At 41.9% G+C, this 22,531-nt stretch overlaps 1 protein-coding gene and 1 long non-coding RNA gene across 6 annotated transcripts in view; one reads left to right on the plus strand and one right to left on the minus strand.

Annotated features, from left to right (window-relative positions):
- LOC144090217 (GDNF family receptor alpha-4-like) overlaps positions 1–22,531 on the plus strand; it is a 132,338-nt gene that overhangs the window by 89,606 nt on the left and 20,201 nt on the right. For 2 of the 5 annotated variants that reach the window (XM_077621573.1, XM_077621574.1), the window contains exons 1-3: positions 3,804–3,884; positions 11,351–11,632; positions 16,499–16,591. In XM_077621573.1, the coding sequence (XP_077477699.1) occupies positions 3,809–3,884; positions 11,351–11,632; positions 16,499–16,591 (451 nt within the window). In that variant the 5' untranslated portion in view covers positions 3,804–3,808. Of the gene's footprint in view, positions 1–3,803; positions 3,885–11,350; positions 11,633–16,498; positions 16,592–22,531 lie in introns of those variants that run through there. The other 3 variants (XM_077621575.1, XM_077621576.1, XM_077621577.1) reach the window with 2 other exon arrangements.
- LOC144090218 (uncharacterized) lies at positions 16,122–17,518 on the minus strand. Its single transcript, XR_013305302.1, has 2 exons — positions 17,243–17,518; positions 16,122–16,605 (listed from the first exon to the last, which is right to left on the minus strand). It is a non-coding gene; the product is annotated as an uncharacterized LOC144090218 (long non-coding RNA).

Raw genomic sequence — 22,531 nt, forward strand, 5'->3', positions numbered from 1 at the left:
ACCAAGGAAAACCCATTCAGGCATCGTGAGAGCATTCAAACTCTCCACCAGGTTGGCCACCAGCAGGAACTCTCGATCTCAGAACTGTTTGGAGCTAACCATTTGTCCTTGGTCGTGAGCACAGGTAGAAAAGCGGGAGTAGGGGTGGGGGATAATATTCGGTGGACGGGAAACTGGTAGGCATGAGCGTCGACGGCTTCCCGCTGGGTCCAAGACTGGTCGGATTGTAGTTACGATTAGCTCGGTCATGGAATGTGGTTGGCACCAAATGCAGGGAACAAGGCAACGGACGAGTGGAATGGAGTGCTCTCACAAAACTTTAATTACTTAAGGCAGGAGTCTTTAGAAAATAACAAGAACTTAGAAATCAAATAACAAAATCAAACCTGACGTGAAAGACATAGGGACATAGGGTAACGAGGAACCTGGAATGGAAAATGGCATGGTACTTACAAAGCAGAGAATCCGACAAAGACTAATAAAGAGGGTTTAAATAGACTGACAAGTGCTGACTATCACTCACGAGCAGCTGGTCACAAGAGGAAGGGAAGCCCAGGGGGACACAAGAGGCGAAAAGCAAACACACAAACACACCTCCACCCAATACCTTTAAGAAGACATGACACAAACTACCAAAAAACAACCTTCCTACTTTTGTAATGCCTTTATTGCTATTTATTCATGATATAGTATATATTATTATTATATAATTATTGTTAAATAAATGTCTGCCATTGACAAAGTAAACATCCAACCCATTTGGCCTGGTATTCACAGGTTTGTGGCTGTCAGTGGTACTGAAACACAATCTTTCAATTTCAAATATCCAACCCCAAATAGATGGGACATGTACACCATCCATAGCAGTAAATTAGTGAAATGGTTAAATGATAAGTCACAGAAAACTGTTCTTTTTTTCATGGTTTGTCTTTTCAGCTGCGGACATCGCAACCTGGGAGGAACTCTATACGATAATTTACAAAAAATAATGCAAAATGTTTTGTTGCCTGTCAAAAGGGAGCTCTCACTGCGGTGCCGTAAATAGACACTGACACCAGGATGCCGTTGGGGGTTGGGGGGTTGGTTGTGTGGGGTTTGCACAGTTCAGCTCAAACTAGCGCATTCAAACGGGCACGCAAACTCAATTGCACATCCAAATGCGCTGAGTGTTTTTCTTCAGGGGGAAGGTCAAGACAAATAGGTTAGTCAGAATCATTTAAACCCCACAAAAAGTGCAAAGAACGAAGGAAGGAAAGAAAGAAATAAATCAGATTGACAAATATCCTTAAAAACTGATATATAGTATATAGGTTGAGATATGCTATCTTGTTCTGTAGTGAGTAATGAGAGTGAGAAAAAAAAACACGTCCACACAAACATTTAGATATTAAGTAAGGGGCAGCAAGATACTATCGCGTAGACTTCCTTCGGGTCCCAAGCCACAGGTTTGAGATTAAATTAAAATTTTATATGTTACACTGTCTAATTATATTGAGTTTCCGGTAAAGTAATTGAACAGATATTTAGCATTTTAAAATAAGTGTATGAGATCATTCATTGTTGTTGACAAATTTTCATTACATATCATTTTCTGAATTTCTGAACTTGATCCCGTCACTATAGTCATGACATTTGAGTGCGATTTTTTTTATAAGACTTCTAAGCACAAAGGTCCCAGGGAGATGCCATTGTCATAATAATGAACGAGAAACACGTAATAGAGATGTATTGATTATAGATCGACCGATTATCGGAGCTAATATTTGGACATTTGACGTATTTATCGGTATCTGTATTTTTTTAATCCGACTGGCCGATATGAAGAAATTCATTTAAAACTGGCTTTTTTTGGCTCAGTTGCAGCTGCACCTCTCGCCAGTCATTCCTGCCTGCTGTCTCACACTAACATAAACGATCTGTCCCAGCTGCTTGTTAAGTCGAGGGCTTCCATGTTGTTGTGACTGCGATGCTTCAAGTCAGCGCCCTGTATTTGTAATAAACACATAGAGACACCAGCACCAACGCACATTTAAGCGCCTAACCCTCTGTTGCCTTGCCGCTATACAGATAAAGTTGACTTCGTCCCAGGATCACAGATTTTTACAGAATAGTCAACTGATATTCAAAAATAAACTATGAAGACCCACACAGATCCATAAGTAATGAAATTGTGTCTGTAATGTTGTGGCTCAAACGATGACATAACGTATGTTTCAATGAAAAACAAGTATGGCATACTTCCAAGATAAATACAATGATTATCATGGAACGTGAGTTGAAAATGGGTCAGAGTATGAATATAAAGTTTTACCAAAAGCTGAAGTACCATAAAACAGCACCTGTGACTGAGAGAAAGAGGAAAGCCTCCATTCACATTGGAACTACTGAATTGTATTATTTCCCATGTACGAGCCACGACTCTACAAACAAACCTTGCAATTTGAAAATTTTAATAGTTTATCATCTGAAATTGAAACTTGAAACTGTGATGTTTTACTGGTACACTTTTGGCAATGTTGGCAGAAGCTGGCCCGCATGCTAAGCATCTATCGCAGGTATATTTAACTGCAGTTTACCCCAAAACAAACAACCCAACACATTGGGCACACATCATTTATCACTTGGCCAAATCATTAAAATGTTTTTTTTTTTTAAACAATAGAATAGGTTACTAACGGGCTGCTCCACTTCCTACAATTTGTTCTAGTCATTCTGTTCATCGCTTGGTCAGACAGAAAAAAAAGGATTTTATGAGCAGTGATTGTGCTGTACCACTTTCCTACATAATAATCGTTTTCCAATAAAGAGAGAAAAATACTAAAATGAGGCGGCCCGGTGGCGCGAGTGGTTAGCGCGTCGGCTTCACAGCTCTGGGGTCCTGGGTTCAAATCCAGGTCATGTCCATCTGTGTGGAGTTTGCTGGAGTTTGCATGTTCTCCCTGGGCGGGCCTGCGTGGGTTTCCTCCGGGTTTTCCGGTTTCCTCCCACATTCCAAAAAAAAAACATGCATGACAGGCTGATTAGACACTCTAAATTGCCCCTAGGTATGGGTGTGAGTGTGCATGGTTGTCCATCTTGTGCTCTGCGATTGGCTGGCCACCGATTCAGGGTGTCCCCCGCCTCTGACCTGGAGTCAGATGGGATAGGCTCCAGCACCCCCCATGACCCTAATGAGGATAAAGCGGTTTAGAAAATGAGATGAGAGACATAGACAGTCTTAGATATGTTTAAAACTAGTTGGGAATTTTCAAGCTAGTTATTCATGCTTGTCATTGCATCTGTGAGTTCCTGTGTAGCATGCTTTTTGTCTTTCACGTGGACATATAGAACAGCATCATCGGCATAAATTTAGCAGGTGATAATTGAAGGACACCAGCTTGGCGGTGGACCAAGCACTGACCCCTGCAGTAATCCAAGACTGTTATTCCGCTAAGTAGGTTTTGGTTTTTGTATCCCGACACACTGTGATCTTACAGATAAGTGTGATTCAATCCAATTTAGCGTACTTGATGAGATATTAAAATTAGACTGTTTGGTCCGGACTAATCTGGTGATTGATGGTGTTAAATACCTTTTTGAGATCAATGAAGACCAATGAAGTTGTTAGGATTTTTTGGTTTTGTTATGCTTTTTCCCCCTGGTGTCATGTCCAAGTGATTGCCCATTGTGTTCAGCTGTCGTTTCTCCGCCCCTAGTGTATCCTTCCACTGTGTGTTTCCCAGGTGTTCCTAATTGTCTCGTCAACACATGCCAGTCTATTTAAACCCCACCGATTTCTTAGTCATTGTCAGATCGTCTGCTGAGTACCATGCCATGTTTCCACATTTCTTCGATCCATGTTCCACGTGCCTCGTTCCTCGTTTTCCCGTGTCTCCCCTCGTCAGGTTAGTTTTGTTATTTCGACGCCAGGTCTTTTGTTACTTTCTATTGCCTCCAGTTTAAGTTACTAAAGTTTCATTTGAGTACTACTTCCCTCTCCTTGCCTGCTTCCCTGCGATTGGGTCCTACTTCATGTTTCCTTACCACGACATGAAGACGTAACAGTGTCAAAGTGTGTCAAAATCAATGAAGGGTGAGCGTGAATGGTTGTCCGTTTCCTTGTGCCCTGCAATTGGCTGTAGACCAATTCAGGGTGTCCCCCGCCTAGTGTCCATAGTTAGCTGGGTTATGGCTCCAAACAACACCCCCTTGTGAGGATATGCAGTTCGGAAAATGAAGGAATGAATCAATCTTTCATTCATTATTTATCCTCACTTTACAAATATTGTATCAATTGTCAGGAGACACAAAGATGACAATTTTCTCAATTTTTAGTATTACCATTATTTGTTCATTCGTTTTGATTTCCAGAAAAAATGTATACACCTTTAGCCGATAGGAGCAATTTAGAAAATATATTAAATAATTCACTCAAGTCCAGTAAAGATTTTGAAAACTAGCTTAATCAAATTAACTACGGTTGACTTTTTTATTATAGAATATATTCATTCACTATTCATCTTCCATATCACGCATCCTCAAAATGCTTGCAGGCATTGATGGAGCCTAACCCAGCTGACTTCGGGTGAAAAGTAGACTACACCCTAGACTGGTCGCCAGTCAGCCGTAGGGCACACAGAAGGACAAACAACCATACACACTCACAATCATACCGCCACCAGCGGAAAACGAGCGTGCCCCTGCCCGCACCGAAGTCGAGCAAGTGAACCTCTACACCACGAGGCAGCTCTATTATAGTATTTATGCAAATTGCAAATGCATTTTAAATTTTGTGTTGGTTTTACCTCCAGCTGGCATGAATTTGATATTACTTAAAAATATTAGGTGGCAACACAATTTGCAAAACGTCGCCCCATGGAAGTGCCACATAAATAAAACCCATTCGTTGCCTCTGAACAAAGTGAAGCGAATAATAATAATAATAATAATAATAATAATAATAAATAAGGCTATGCTGGCCATTTCTGATATTTTTTAGCCCATATGAGGACATTTTCAGATGTGAATATATATTTTCAATATGTAACGGATGCCTCAGGATCATTGGCCACCTATCATTTGTCACTTTGTCAAAGCAGTGTAGGAAAATAGATGGTTATATATCCACGTGCCTACACATTACATAATTATCTGATTTAATTTAATTTCTAATAAAACAAATGCTGGTCACCAGAGTAATTAAACTAAATGGAACAGGTCGTGTATGCAAAGAGCCCTTCACTTCCAGACGTCACTCGGAAGTAGTACTCTCACCAATCCACCAAAATTCTCACCAATAGCGAAATGGAATTAAAACTGTTTTGGTGTATTTTACAGAGAAAATACTATGGGTCGTGGCTCAGGAAAGTCCAATCTATCAAATTCAGTAAAATAAGCTCCCCACTCCCCACATTACCCCCACGTGATAAGCGGGCGGCCTTTAAAGTCAAGACAGATGAGAAGAGACACCAGTGCGTGAAAACATCTGCCAGTCCGACACAAAGTTGCCAGTGGGCGCGCCACAACAATTCCAGTTTATGCCGCCATTAAAAATAGTGGATATTCCATGCAAAGCATATGCAGGGTGACTCCATGTCACACATTCCTTATGCAAAGCAGCAGCTTTACTTACTCATTATCATGTGAAGCTTGCAGCGCTTCATTGTTGTCTTCCGCGGGTGGCGTTGGTAGTCAAAAGTAGAAAGAATGTTTGCCAGATTGGGCCAAAAAGGCTGAGAATGTAGTTAAACAGCCGTTAATCCGCCATTCTGAGCTCTACTAGTGTCGCCTCACCAGATAGCAAGTGATAAAGCCTTGCAACGAGGATCAGTAGAGTGTCATTTTAGAGAGACACTCACGAAAAAATCCTTTTGGAACATGGTCAACTATTTGTTTGGAAATGTATTTGGCTGGCATATCTCCAGAAATACTTGCTGCCATCGCCCATATTTTGCTGCATTGACAACTTCCACTTTTATTTGACTTTATTAATTTACAAAATAATCAGTCTGCTTTCATGGAAAACTACAGGAATCAGTCAATATTTACTCTTTCCGGCTTTCATATTCATTCATTCATTCATTTTCTGAACCGCTTATCCTTATCCAAGAGCGGGTGGTGCTGGAGCGTATCCCGGCTGACTTCGGGCACGAGGCGGGAGACACCCTGAATTGGTGGCCAGCCAATCGCAGGACACGAGGAGATGGACAATCATTCATGGTCGCACTCATAATTAGGGGCAATTAGAGTGTTCAACCAGCCTACCGTGTTTGTTTTTTAAATGTGCCAGGTATCGGGAGAAATTTCGTTCCACGGTCCTCACACAACAACCAACTAAACCCTTAAAAATTGGTCAAACTGAGAGACCAGTAGAGTGTAGCGAGGTTCTAAAGTGAAAATCAATGCATCTGTGACAATGTTTTCAAAATAAATTAACAGATAAAGAAATGCATTTACTTTTTGGGGGATTTTGTAACTGATTAATTTGCATATAACAAGCTTTCATAACCTGAAAAACGTCATACCTTGAGACATTTGTAAGTAGAAGTATGGCTGAATAATAATAATAATATGACATTTGAAACCAGTCAGACAACGATTTCAGTTCAATCAATCACCAAATAACTCATAAGCACTGTTGTCTTCAAGGTCATTAATAGACTGCAAAGAATGCAGCGATTTTTCTCATCACTGTCTTTTTATTCTACTAATGACATTATCAAATTGACTTGATTCTCTGTTTCAATGAACTCATCATTTTTCAAAGAAGCAGTTCCTGAGTCAAGCCCAAAAAATACAGATGGTATGGTAGGAAACACAGTGATTAACTCTTTCGGTGATTAACCATCTGTTATTATCCTTCTGCTGTGAATTTAAATTACTTTGTCAATGGTAGACGTCTAATACATTTGAAATGGGAGGGCAGGCAGCAAATGGACAAAAGTTCTTTGATTGAACACAAATGAGAACATGCTTATTTTGTTTAGTTATCCATAGAAAGTTGATATGAACATATCGACTCATGTAGACTTCAACCTCTGAAAATAACACAAGCGTGGATGATTGTTCGTCTATTTGTGTCCTAAGATTGGCCGGAAACCAATTCAGGGTGCCCCTCCAGTGCTCCTGCACCCCCGCAACCGTTGTGTGGATACGTGGACTGGAAAATGAATGAATTACTATTTCTCATCTCATCTCATTTTCTGAACCGCTTGATCCTGATTTCGGGCCAGAGGCGGGGGCCACCCGGAATCGGTGGCCAGCCAATCGCAGGGCACAAGGAGACGGCCAACCATGCACACTCACACCCATACCTAGGGGCAATTTAGAATATCAAATCAGACTACAATGCCTGTTTTCTGAATGTGGGAGGAACCGGCGTACCCGGAGGAAACCCACGTAGACCTCGGGAAAACATGCAAACTCCACACGGATTGACATGACCTGGATTTGAACCCAAGACCTTAGAGCTGTGAGGTCGACGTGCTAACCTCTCGCTCCACCGGGCCACCCGAATGAATCTTTTTATATCGATATTTTTATGTTGCCACCTAATATACTGCACCTGCTCAGTGTGCATCTCTCTGTGTGCCCTACGACTGACTGGTGACCAGTTCAGGGTCTGGTTTCCCTTTCATGCAAAGTCAGATGGGATGGGCGCCAGCTCCCCATGACACTGACCAGGATAAGCGGTATTGAAAATGTATCTCATCTCATCTTCTGAACCGCTTTATCCTCACTGGGGTCGCAGGGGTGCTGGAGCCTATCCCAGCTGACTTCGAGCCAGAGGCGGGGGCCACCCTGAATTGGTGGCCAGCCAATCGCAGGGCACAAGGAGACAAACAACAATTCACGCTCACATTCATACCTAGGGGCAATTTAGAGCGTCCAAACAGGCTACCATGCATGTCTTTGGAATGTGGGAGGAAACCGGAATACCCGAAGAAAACCCACGCAGGCCCAGAGAGAACATGCAAACTCCACACAGGTGGAAAAACCTGGATTTGAACCCAGGACTACCCACTGTCAGGCCGACGCGCTAACCACTCGCGCCGCCGGGCCACCCTCTTGAAAATGTATGAATGAATTTTCTATGTTCTGTTTTTCTTATTGTACAATACAAAAACTGTGACTGCTCGTCACCAAAATTGACAGATACATCTACCCATGCCCGTATCTGTAATCCAGATAAAAGGATATCCATGAGTGTGTTATACTGCAGCAATCCCAGTTTTTGCACATATTCCAGATGTTGGGGTAAGTCGTGTGTCTATTTCTCCCTGCAAGGCTTTCTAACAAACGTGACACTTTGTTTTGACGTCCAAACACTCAAGAGTGGTTTGGTGGGATGAATGGTCGGCAGTTGGCGTGTTGACGGTGCCTGACAGATTGTGTCTGATGACGCTCACGGTTCGTGAATAATGGAGGCCACTTTCCCTTGGGCCTACAAATGTGGGCCGTGCAAGCGTCAATGATAAAAGCAGTTTGAGCCCGGCACAAACGTTGCGGAAAGGGCTCCGTTAGGCCGCGGGCTTGTTTACCCTCTGATTCACTTCATGTTCCTGCTGAGGGGTCACATTGGTCTTGTTGTCATGGCCATCATGTCATTGACTTTTGAAGGGCACCCCTTCAAGCCTGAGTTAGGGTTGAAACCGGGTTCAAATTGGGTACATTGGTAAGAACAATCCAGCACTGGTATTTGGTAGAACAGTGAAGAAGAAGAGTGCTAAAGTTGCCGTAGGGTATACCCTCATTTTCGCACTACAACCCACTACTTTTTCTCTAAATTTGAACTCAGGATGGGATAATACACTGAAACTCATGATAGGATGTACCTCGATATGCTGGGGTCAGGATACAATAAGCCAAGTTACAATATCAAAAAATAATTTTGAAAAAAATATAATTATAACTTTTTTTCCCAGTTTGCTATGCAAATGCAGTACAAACTAGAGTGTAAATCTAATCCAAAAGCAATGACAAATGCCTGTCATCTTACAATTTGTATGATTAAGGCTGTAAAAGAATGTTCCTTGAAGCTAGTGATTTTTTTTTGTCACACCCTCACCTCAGGGGGTACTTTACTGGATACAATGGAATGGACTTCCTCTGACACGACCTGTCATAATTTTTCTTTGTAAAATAAAAAATAATGTGAAACACAGTTTTAATACTATATCACTGTTGGCCAAGAAAGCCATAGACTAACGGAAGAGCGCAGAAGGTTTTTTGCGCTCTCCGCCCTCATCCGTTTAGTTCATTTCATTTCTTTAATTGCCGTGGTGGCCAGCTTTTTTGTTGTGAGACTTTCAAGCCAAAGTCAATGTGCAAGCTGTTATTAAAACTGGATTTCATTTTAGATTTCCGTGTTGCATGCCGTTTTAAAATCAAATTGACTCCATGAACAGTTATCTGTAAAATAATAAAATAAAGAACATGCAGAATGCTGGCAATTTCAAACTCCAGACCGAGTGTTCCATCATTGTTATGCGAGCGTGAGATCTCTCCCCAGTCAGATGGAGGATCTGTCGGTGCTTGCCGGGCTGCAACGGGAGAGTTGTGTGCTTCATCCCCTCTCTGCTGCTGCTGATTGGCTGATAGGACAGCTTAGGAGGATCTAGGCAAGGAAGATGATCAACTCCAGACTACTGAGGGACTATGCTGATCATCTTGAAAGAGTGATTCTGCATATTTAACCTCAGTCTCAGTCTGCAGAACGTCCCCACCGTGTGGACTTCCTGTGTGTGGCTCCAGTTTTTTACCTAGGTCTACAATGTCTTCTGTGTCTGTGCTTGCTACTGTCTTGCTACTGCAACCAATGGAATTTCCCAAATATGGGAGGAAATAAAGTTCTAATCTAATCTAGAATTAAATCCAACATAAATATTGGGGTCGTGGGGGGTGCTGGAACCAATACCAGCTGTCTCCGGGCCAGAGGTGGGGGACCCCTGAATCGGTGGCCAGCCGATCGCAGGGCACAAGGAGACGGACAACCGTGCACACTAACACCCATACCTAGGGGCAATTTAGAGTGTCCAATCAACATGCATGTTTTTGGAATGTGGGAGGAAACCGGAGTACCCGGAGGAAACCCACGCAGGCCAAGAAAGAGAACATGCAAACTTCACACGGGTGGACCAACCTGGACTTGAACCTAGGCCTCCATAGCTGTGAGGCCGACGCGATAACCACTCGCGCCACCGGGCGATTGGTTATTGAATTGGATAACTTTATTCATCCCGTATTCGGGAAATTTTATTGTCCCAGTAGCAAGAGGGTGAGAATGCAGATACAGGAAAGGCATAGTTACACATAGTTACAAGTTAGATAATACAGTTGCAAAGGCCGCAAAACAAGAAAGCAAAAAGCACAAAGCAAAGTATATGGGATCATTAAGAATCATTAAATCAAATCATTACGACAGAAATGCAGCAAAAACACAAAACGAGCAAGAGCGGACAGAGCTACCGCTACCGGCTGCCACTTGAGCGGCGCCATCTTGGTTGCAGTAGCAAAAACGGATACAGACTCAAGAAAAAGACGTTGTAGAGTTGGATAAAGCTGGAATCACATACAGGAAGTCTTCCACAAGATGGGGAACTTCTGCACACTGTGACCAAGGTTGAAAATATGCAGAGTCACTCTTCCAAGCTTTTCCGCACAGTTCCTCAGTAGTCTGGAGCTGAATAATCAACAGTAGCAGAGTAGAACCCCTCGACTCCGTTTCCGGCCTGGTAAGCGCCAACAGCTCTTCCATCTTATCCCACGATGGAATGGTTCTCCCGGCACTTTTGTCCAGCTCCGAATTTTCAGCGGCATTTAGGTGTTGATCCCTCTGCTGCGTATTGTAACAGCTAGTCCCATGTGTATGACAGCGTAGGCATGGCTGAATGGTTCCAAAAAAGCAGTAGCAGAAAGAAGCCAGGCTAACAGAACAAAGAAAGTTGTAAAAACATTCAAGTAAAAAGTATAAAGTACAAAGTAAAGTAAAAATGAATGTATTAAGAAATATCAAAATGCAATAATAAAAAAACACAAAAAACAAATAAGAGTGGACAGAGCTACTGCCACTGGCTGCCGCGTGACGGGGCCATCTTGGAAAAAAATATAGATTTTATTTATAGATTTATAGTTTTATAGATTAGATTTATAGATTTATAATTTATAGATTAGATTTATAGATTTATAATTTATAGATTCTACTCTTTATTCATAGAGTTATTTCAACCTTTAGTTCAATTTGAATTATTTTATCTTAACAGTTATGAATTTTTACATAGTTATTTCAATTGTATTTAATGTCAGCAAATAGCTCACTTGTTCTTAATTACATTTAGTCAGGAGATTCCAAAACTCATCAGTGTCTTTGCAGGTGCATGGGGTGTGCGGCCAGCAGCAGGTGGCTGGGACTGCCTGAGTGCTGGCGACGCCTGCTCTGGAGATGACACATGCAGCCCCCGCCTGCGCACCCTGCGGCAGTGTGTGGCTGGAGACGGCAGCGTTAAGCTGGGCCCGGGCGCCCGCAACCAATGCGAGAACGCCATGACGGCCCTCATGTCCACACCACTGCACGGCTGCCAATGCAAGAGGGGAATGAAGAAGGAAAAGAACTGCCTGAGCATCTACTGGAGCCTCCAGCAGGCTGTCTTGCACGGTAAAACCAATCGAGTGCCCTTCTTTCCTCAGTCCAATTCGGGATTTGGACAAAAAATAGGAGCCATCCATTTTTACAAGGCTTAATACACCTTTGCTAACTTAAAAGTGTAAAACATTCATTTTCAGCACCGCTTATACTTGTCTTATTTAGAATTTAAGGAAGGGGGCCGAACTCAACAATCAAGATAACCTGGAGAAAGTCTTGGCCAACTCAAGTATTCTAAAAATATGATTTTATATATTTCTAATCAAATGAAAACCAATACAATATTTTCCCTTTTATTACATCATTGGCTACCACTGTCCTTGACAGATGCTTTCAAAATGAGCTATTTTTACATTGACCAGACTTTGGCAAACAAGTTCATATGCTGGCAAAGTGAGTAATCCGAATTTCGGCGTGAAAAGTGGTAAAGTGGTACATCAACAAATGAATGCTTCTACATACAAATATTCAGGTTACGAAATGCAAAATTAAATCAAACCTCCCCCGAAACATAAATACACTTTTTTTGGTGGTGTTGTTGTTTATTAATTGTTTTGTGAGCCGCCTAGTGGTGTAGCAGTCAACTCGACAGTCAACAGTTTCTGAAAACTCCATTCACTACCAACATGAATAAACAGCCTTTTTTTATTTTCTCCGAGGTTAAAGTATTAGTAATTTCTTGACACAGCAATAGCATAATAACTCATGTAGAACAGGTGGGCATCTCACCAAAGTCGTCATTAATCGAGTCAGTAATTTCTGCCTTACTGAAAGCTCGGACCACAGTTGAAACTTCCACTGGGAATGACGACGAACATAGAACTAATGTGCTAGATCGAGCTCAACCGAAATGCAACGCCGTTTTATATATCTCAGCATTCACCGCGCACCGGAAATATCTCAGCATTCACCGCGCACCGGAAATAGAGTCTGGGGCTGCTTGCCGCAGTTGCCAGAGCTGTTGCAGCTCAATATTTATCCATAATATATATATATATATATATATATATATATATATATATATATATATATATATATATATATATATATATATATATATATAGTTCGCAGTCTAGCTTTGAATGGTCTGTTGACGCCAATCTAGCGGCTGGAGTTATTTTGTCAATCCACCCGGAATGACGGCGAGCACCAAATTTGTGTGCTCGCCGTCATACTGGGTGTATTGACAAAAGAACTACATATCCCAGCATGACTCGTGCACGGGGGAAAATGAAGTCGCAGGCTGCTTACCGTAGTTGCGAGACCTGTAGAGGATGGTGTACCCTATCAACTGATTTATTGTATTTTATCGTGATAACAATTTTAGTATTGGTCCATATATAAAGCGCACTGGATTATAAGGCGGCCTGTCTATTTTGGAGAAAATGTAAGACTTTTAAGTGTGCCTTATAGTCGTGAAAATACGGTGTATATATACCGTAGTGCCGTTCAATTAGAGAGTGCCGCTCTATTTTTCGACTAGCTGGTCAGAATTTTCAGAAATTGCGGTAAATTTTATGGATGAAAAGAGAAACCAGGTAACATATACATATTTATTTAACAATAGGCACAAATAAGAGGCAATCACTGGTAAGTAATTACAAATTCACTGGTGAAAATCAAGTGACACGTCGCTGTTGTAGCTGTCCTCGTCATTCACATCACCTTCCACATCAGCGTCGAGTGTCTGAGTCAGTTCACGTTCATCGTCGCCAGCATTGGCTCGCGCTTGCTGGAGAAGTTGCAAACCAGTCTGAATCGGGCTGTCTGACCTGAAACAATGGATCTGGCAATCCTTCGAGCCGTCGAGAGCGGTTGGTGCTCGCATGTTGCCGAATTTGGTGTAGCTCTTCTCGCCATGCAACATCCAGTTCTCGTAGAACTGTCGGACTTTGGCCTTGAATGGGGCGTTCCAATAGACCTCGGGGGCTTGTATAAATTTGGTACAGCCTCCTGGAATCACGGCCACATCAATATGGATCTTCTTCAATTGCTTCTTGGTGGCATCGCTAATGTGACAACAGTATGACTCCCAGGCAAGAAGGTGCTTGCCATCTGACCATCTTCTCAGATTGAGAAAAACCTCTATTTCACCGGCATGCCTCTCTATGTTTCAAACTTTTCTTGTAGTGATGTTCATTTAGAGGGTGACATTCAATTAGAGCAGGGGTCACCAAACTACGGCCCGCGGGCCGTATCCGGCCCGCCGGCACATTTGGACCGGCCCTCTGAACAATACCAGAGACGCTATCGGATTTTTTTTCCTATTTGGCCTTGAAGACTGGGACGTTTTAATCTTGTGTTTGGTTCATTGCACCCCTGCTGAGCCCACAAATCATCCCAGTGAAGCGGGGCTTCGCATTGCTTCTTTGGTGACACGCGCGGGGAGAGTGTTTCCCTTTGATGCATGCGGGCACGTCCACCGTTGCATGCACGAGCAGTGTTACCGAGACATCTGGACTATCGCAGGTGAGGGCGAAGCCCTGGGACCATCGCGGACTATTCAAGCATATTAAAACTGCAACCTGTTTGAGAACGGAATAATGGCGAAAAAGTTAGGTGAGAGAAAAATTGATTCAGAATGCAGGGTATTTAACCTGGAGTGGACAAACGATTATTTTTTTGTTCAATGCAAAGAAAAGGCTGTTTGTCTCATTTGTCAAGAGACGGTGGCGGTATTCAAAGAATACAATCTTTGCCGACACTATGAATCCCGTCACAAAGACAAGTACGATAGATTGCAAGGCCAAATACGAGCAGACAAACTCTCAAAGCGAAAAAGTGGACTACTATCTCAGCAGAACCAGGCATCCGTTCGGGCCAGCTTTTGGGTTGCTAAATTGATAGCAAGCAGCGGTAAGCCTTTCACTGATGGAGAGTTTGTTAAGAAATGTATGGATACTGTCGCGGAGGAGGTGTGTCCCGAGAAGAAAGATGCATTTAATGCCGTAAGTCTGTCAGTGAGTACAATGACCAGATGCGTTGAAGAAATCGGGAGTAATGTATATGCCCAGCTGCAGCCCTGGAAAGGGTTATTTAGTTATGTGTGGCTTTCTGGAAAACAATTAAAAAAAATTAAGCTCCCCTACGATCGTCACACTTTTTCTGTTACAAACTGACACCGGCCCCCCATCAGAGAAGGGAAAAGTTATGTGGCCCTCACAAGAAAAAGTTTGGGGACCCCTGAATTAGAGGGTGCCGTTCAATTAGAGGTGCCGTTCAATTAGAGGGTGCCGTTCAATTAGAGGTGCCGCTCAAATAGAGGTTTTACGGTATATACACATACACACACCCACACACCCACGCACCCACGCACGTACACGCACGTATGTCATTTCTTTGTCTGGTCCCTCACATCGGACCAGTTTGTCATGGGTGACCCTACTAGGGGCACAAGGCCCCAGACAACATAACTCCTAGGGTCATTGGGACACACAAACCCCACCAACACCATAAGGTGATGATGACTCATTGCGGGGCTAGATGAATCGTATTCACAATATTTTTATAAACCAATGTATCTTTTAAGAATTTTGTGAATTCTAGGGTCCAAATATCACTCACCTTACACCAGCTACAATAGCGGTTACCCTCGCCCCAAATTAGAAGTTTCATAACTGCTTTAATGTCTCATAAATTCACTCATTGGCTGGCACTGACGGTGGTAGAGGTCCAATCCATTTGGGCTGAAAAGAGTTGGCAAATGGCTTTGCCGTCAATCAATGTCAATAGAAGCGAATGAGTCAATGTGAATTTGTGTATTTTTCTTGCCCGTTAATGCTGGGATGTTGATAGCATAGCAGAGCGGGATACTAGACGCTCAAATTGTAGTGAGGGAGAATGCATGTGTGACAGGTGAGTGGATTGAAGTGAGAAGCTGTATTTTGTCACGCATTCCAAGTCATTTTAGGCATTTCACACATCCTGTTGAGAGTCATTTCCTCTGCTGTGATGAATGCGAGCGGCGTGACTGTGGGCGGAACATAATGAATAATTGCCTCGCTCCCGCCTTCTTCACCTACTCATCCCATGGCTTGGTTTTGACTTCAATTTCATTTTGAAAAAAGAACAAAAAAGCAACCACGATCGGACCCACTCTTTGAGGAAACTTCCGAATCCTGTAAAGAACTGCTGTAATGAACAATAATTGCTTATTTTTTGCTTTTTAAAGGTGGGTTTTCCTGAATTACAGTTTTATGACAAAAAAATAAATAAAAGAAAGACTAGGAGGCCTGGCAGTGGACTCCAATCCATTTGGATGGTGTTCTATATGAAAAGGATGTTCTTACTACGGATATACAGTTGTACCTCTACTTACGAAATCTATTGGTTCCAGAACTCTTTTTGTAACTTGGATATTTCGTGAGTAGAGCAGTACTTTATATGTAAATTCTAATTCGTTCCACGGTCCTAAAAAAAAAACCAACCAAAACCTTTAAAAATGATCAAAGTGCCCCACTTTTGTATGAAGGATGTAAGAAACAGACAAAAATGAAAAAAACATGATAAGAAAAGTATTTATTAATGTATTAAAATGAATAACAAGCATGCAAAAACTATTCGTGCAGTAGTACTCTACATTAAGGAGGAAGCTAACATAAGCACACGAACTCGTGCACATAAACACATATAAACAACTTCAAATTATGAATTCAAAACAACTTAGCATTAAATAAAATTCCAAAGGACTAAGAGTCTCTCCATCTCATCGTTCAGTGCAGTGATGCCTGGTGCCCAAAGTGGGCTGGAATAGGCTCCAGCACCCCCTGTGACCGTTGTGAGGATAAAGCGGTTCAGAAAATGAATGAATATATTTCCTTTTTGCGCTGAGGTTGGCGGCTGTGTTGCTATGGCGACATGACTTCTTGCCATTTACAGGACTGAGCCTGGTGGAAGACTATCCATACGAGCCTGAGGAGAGGGTCTCTGACTACGTCCGCCTGGCCTCCATCGCCGCTGGTGAGTTTTCAGGTACTTTGATTCATCTTTTATTTAGAAAACAAAAAGAAAACACTCTGTTGGCCAAATGTGCGTGTGTGTGTTTGTGCGAGTGTATGTCACTTCTGCAGGACGTAGTACTTTATGATCGGGTTAATGACAATTTTACTGATCGTGATGGTGTGTTTATTTGAGATTACTTGTCTCAAGTAACTTTGATCTGATTGAAGCTACAAATTAGACTCTCTACTGACTCCTTCAGTAAAGAAATGTTTAGTTTTGCTTTATTTTTATATGGGCTTAGAACATTAAATGATAAAACATGAAGCTCAGAATGTTAGAACATGAAAATTGTAACCTTGTAAAACAACATCATGTTAACCCTTTAAGTGCCAAAGTTACAAAATTGCTGACTTTAATAACCCAGTGCATTAAATATTGTGCCTCATATATTTACTACTAACCACCAAGGAGATGGCACATGTCAAAACAGTAATCTCATGTAAAACAGACATTTAACACTATAAACGTGTATTTTACTGTTTAAATGTGAAATACATAACATTAAAACAACGAATGTATCACAATGTTGAAATTTGTCCACTATAGTGACCTATGCTCTTGAAAGTTATAAATGTGAAATAAATCATGAAAATGTGAAACATGTTAAAACAACAAACTTACCACAATTAATTGTGAAACTTTTAACATTAGGCTGCCTCATGGTGTAGGGGTTTACTCGCCTGACTTCCTTGCAGCCAAGCATGCGCTCGGTGGTGGCGGTTGTCAGGTCCACGCTGAACATTCAACAAGGTCGAACACAAGTAAGCACACCAAGACAGATGGAGTGAGATTTTGACGCTTCTGCAGAAGGGGAGCGCGGAGAGAAAAGAGACAGAGAAAACAGACAGAGAGTTACTCTGTGTAAGACTCCGTCCGGTCAATCTCCGACTGGTTCCGGCCGCCAATCTCCGACTCCCCTTTCCGCATCAACAGGTTTTATTAGAACAAGATTGCGTGACATACAAAGTCTCAATGACAAGGATGAAGGCTATGACACGAATGAAGGCTATGGCACGGATGAAGGCTATGACACGGATGAAGGCTATGACACGGATGAAGGCTATGACACGGATGAAGTCTATGACACGGATGAAGGCTATGACACGGATGAAGGCTATGACATGGATGAAGGCTATGACACGGATGAAGGCTATGACACGCATGAAGGCTATGACACGGATGAAGGCTATGACACAGATGAAGGCTAGGACACGGATGAAGGCTATGACACGGATGAAGGCTATGACACGTACTGAAACATTCTTTTTGGTTACTCAAGAAGCATGGCAGTAAACATGTTGATAGTTTTCACAGCGGTATGATTGTTAGTGCAAATGATCATCTGTCTCTGTGCCCTACTGGTGACCAGTCTACGGTGTGTCTGCCTTTTGCCCAGAGTCAGAGCAATAGTGTTATATATTGTATAAACTCACAACTTTGTGGACCATTTGGCTTTGAATGTTCAAAGTGTTTGCGTGTATTGTCACACGGATTTGCGTCTACATATGTGTGGCTTCTGGATGTGGCCCGGGTGTTTACTTTCTAAACAGTTCAATTGAATTGAATGCTTTTATTGTCATTATACAAGTATAATGAGATTTAAAGCTTTCACAGCAGACGGACAAATAAATCAAAAAATAGGTAGTCCAAGGGAGGTCAGCAAAGTGAAGCGCGCTTGTTCCGTCTGAAGTCCAGGATGAGTTCCATGGTTGGTTTTGGAGACGTTCAGCGTCAAGTCGCACCACTCGCTGAGTCTATGGATGCAACAACAAACAAGCAGACACAATCAATATATATTAGAGATAAGTAATCATTAAATAATCAATAAATAAGAAACAAATAAGTAGTCCAAGTGAGGTCAGCAGAGCGGAGCGGGCTTGTTCCGGCAGAAGTCCGGGATGGGTTCCACAGTTTTGGAGACGTTCAGCGCTTAGTTACACCGCTCGCTGAGTCTAGGGACACAACAACAAACAGGCAAACACATAGTAATGATAAATAATCACTAAATAGTAATGATAAACAAATAATCTCGAAATAGTAATAGATAAATTAGTGGTCATAATAATACATAGTAAGTAGTTTAAGTAGTAGTAATACGACTTGATTAGGTCCTAGGCGCAGTTGTTTTTACCAGAGGACCGGTATCATAAAACTCTTCTTGACCCCAAGTGTGGGGGGATGGTTCAATTTCTTGGAGCATCTGGGCTCAGGAGAAAGTCACATTTTTGGACAGTTTTGGTCAGTCTTCCAAAAACCCTCCAGAACAGAAAACGAGCACGCGGTAGAAAAAGAACAACGCTAATAATAGGCTCCAGAAACCCCTACAACTTCTAACATCAACCAGAAACCTTTAACATTATCAAGTGACATTTACAAGGTTTGCATGTAAAACCAATCCGGTTAAATGCTAAAAAAAAAAAAAATCAAAATGTACCAACTGGAAAACATTCGTTGACTTCATCATGTTCAAATGTGAAAACTTTTCACGTTTTAACTACCCATGATGGCAATCGATCCAAAATGGATTTAACATATTTTGTTATTGATGGAAGCCACAGAGTTAGTCATATGAAAGCCATATTTTAAGGTGATGCTTCTTGCGTTTACTGAAGATGAAGCATCAAGACCTTGCAACCCGCTGATGATGTTTGGTAATTAGCCTAATTAAGCAGTCCAAGTATCTCTGGTGCGGAACAGCGCTCAACAACATTAGCATTAGTGATGAATTCTGGAAGGTTGTCTAAAATTATGTCATCAAGGCTCCGTGAATCATCGCCGTCAACTTGCGGATGACGACGTTGACCTCCTGTCGTACTTTTATCACGTCCATCTTGATTTCAAACGGACGTATTTACCTAATATTTTTTCAACTTGATGTACAGCTTTTGTGTGCTGGCTCCATATGTGCGATGCCGGCAATGGGGATGAGGGTCAAAATGCCCTTTTTCAAGGAAAGCTAATATTACAGGTGCATTATTCCGCGGAGGCTGGTGTGAAAATAAAAGCCGGTGATAGGTGGCTCGCTTGTGAAAGGATTGGCATGTCGAGGAAAAGGGCAGCGGTGGCACGCCACACAGATATGAATTTTTAGGGCTGTTGCTTCTTTCTGCACTGCTGATATTGGAATTCAAATGATATTGCATTTCTGTACTTTATTAGAAGCACGTGGTTGTTATAGTTCATTTGAAAGGTGAGTGGATTGAAGTTTTTTGATTCTGAGTGACGTTCACCAAAATGTGTGTATATATATATACATATATATATATATGTATATATATATATATATATATATATATATATATATATATATATATATATATATATATATATATAATATTAAAAAATAAAATAACAATAAATAAATTTGTAGTTATTACTGGTCACACAAGCAGAATGGAAGAATGTAAAATGTATTAATTATGAGAAAAACATGATTGGTTATTTTGGGGGGCATTTATTTAAATAAACACTTTAAATCTGAAGTTGACAATGGATCCCGATAGACCAGGACATGAATGGAATACAAAGGAAAATAAAATACGCCCTCACCTCACATTTACAAAAAAGGAGAATAAAATACAGCGGAAAATAAAATACAGCGGAAAATAAAATACAGCCTCACACACACGCATATACACACATGCAAGTCTTATGCGACATGCATTCCTGACCATATGCAAAAAAGAAAAATGTTAAAAAACAAACGTCTAGTCCTAGAGCACCATGCTACCTAAAATACATGCAAATATACTAAAAAAAATATCCACCCGACGGTTCAGTGGTTCTTCCGCTTCCCTTTGGTGCGGGCAGTCTGGGTTCGATTCCCACTCAGGGGCAGTGTGAATGGTTGTGTGTCTCTCTGTGTGCCCTACGACTGACTGGCGACCAGTCTAGGGCGTAGTCTGCCTTTCGCCCGAAGACAGTTGGGTTAGGCTCCAGCAACACTCGCAACGCTTTCAAGGATGGGCAGTATGGAAGATGAATGAATGAATGAATATATTAAAAATAAATGCTAAAAATATATTTTTAAAGCAGCCTGATGGTGTAGAGCAGGGGTCTCCAACTCATGTCCTCGAGGGCCCAATCCAGTCTGTTTTCCATGTCTCCCTCCACCAACACACCTGAATCAAATAATCAGGATCGTGATAAAGCTCCTGGACAGCTTGCTGATTAGTTGATCATTTGATTCAGGTGTGGTAGAGGAGAGAGATTTGGAGAACAGACTGGATAGGGGCCTTTGGGGACCGGCTTGTGAGACCCCTGGTGTAGGGGTTCACTCACCTGACTTTGGTGGGGACAGACACTGGCTCGTTTCCCGCTGGTGGTGGATTGATTGTGAGTGCAGATGGTCGTTTGGCTCGCCGTGTGCCCTACGGCTAACTGGAGACCAGCCTAGGGTGAAGTCTGCCTTTCGCCCAAAGTCAGCTGGGATGAGGCTCTGGCAACCCTTACGAGGATGTGCGGTATAGAAGATGAATGAATTAATATACTTTTAAAAATACATTTTCCTTCCCAACTCAGTACATCTGACCATTGCCCATATTCTGGACAGATTTGCATTCAGCAGGAATATTCACACTGCACTAAGAAGCAGCACAATAGAACTTTATCCAGGTACTTGTACATTTTCCAGGCTTAAACTTAGAAGTTAGTGGCCCATTAATAGTAATCATCATTAAGTGTGAAATGGCTGAGATGAGCAAGACAGCCCTCTTGTCTGACCTTATATTATTCATTACACTGAAGTTGCTTTCAGACTCACGGGGAATGTCATCAGGCTCACTACAGCCTGCTTACACCAGGTCCTGAATCCCATTGAGTCCTTGGTCTGTGATCTAATTTAATTTTATAGTAGCTATGCTGGTTGCTGCTCTCTCTCTCCCTCTCGCTCTCTCGCTCTCTGTCACTCTCTCTCTCTCTCTCTCTCTCTCTCTCTCTCTCTTTCTCAGGTTAGCTAAAGGCTAAGTAAATTGTCTCACATTATAATGAATACCTTTCCAAAGACCAACAGGCTTTATATACATAGAGATTATCCACTTTATTCAACAATAGCGGAGCTGCCGGCGAACAATATTAAGAGGAATCCAGCTCGGTCCTCTCAGCACCATCCATCTAAACTGCTAAACCTGAGGTCTACAGCAACTCCCACGGCATCTGACTATCTTACGCTACATTTAGCCGACTTGCATAGTTAAACTAGTGGCAAGAAAACCTCCTCACTAAACTGCATTTTTAAAATATTAAAAATTCATTTAGAAACCATCTTACCTTACCTGGAGTTTATAACTCACCACACTGCCACTTGTTTATTTTCTCGCATATAAGCCTCCCCCGCGTATAAGCCACACCCTTAAAATAGCCTTAAAATCGTTGGATTTTACAATTTCTCGCGTATAAGCCGCCCCCTGATTCACAATTTTCACCTCCATATTCATGTTTTACTAGAGAGTACAAATGTGTTACTTTGAAGGGAAAATGTTGAGAAAAATGATTGCACGTGGTATTTCTGAGATACTGTATGAATCAAAAGCACACTATTAAAGTCACTGTCATAAGGAAGTTAGTCATTCATCCAGTAATGGTTGTTTTCTTACTGCAAAACGGAAAACAACCACAAAAAGTAAATGTTATTTTGCCGACATGCACTGGTGAAGAAGAGTATAGCAACGCTGTAAGTCTTGTGTGCATATAAGTCGTACCCTTGATTCAGTCATCATTTTCTTTAGTTACAAATGCTCATGCGAGAAAATACGGTAAGTATCACCACCTGGTCTGGTCCTGCCAAAAAGTTGGTTAGCGTATCCGCCTCACTGTTTTCAGATCAAGGGTTCACGTCTGGGCTCCAGCCTTCCTGTGTTAGTGGAACTCTCCTTGTGTCTGCGTGGGATTTTTCCGGGTACTCTGGTTTCC

Source organism: Stigmatopora argus, chromosome 15, assembly GCF_051989625.1.
Source record: "Stigmatopora argus isolate UIUO_Sarg chromosome 15, RoL_Sarg_1.0, whole genome shotgun sequence".
Taxonomy (NCBI): domain Eukaryota; kingdom Metazoa; phylum Chordata; class Actinopteri; order Syngnathiformes; family Syngnathidae; genus Stigmatopora; species Stigmatopora argus.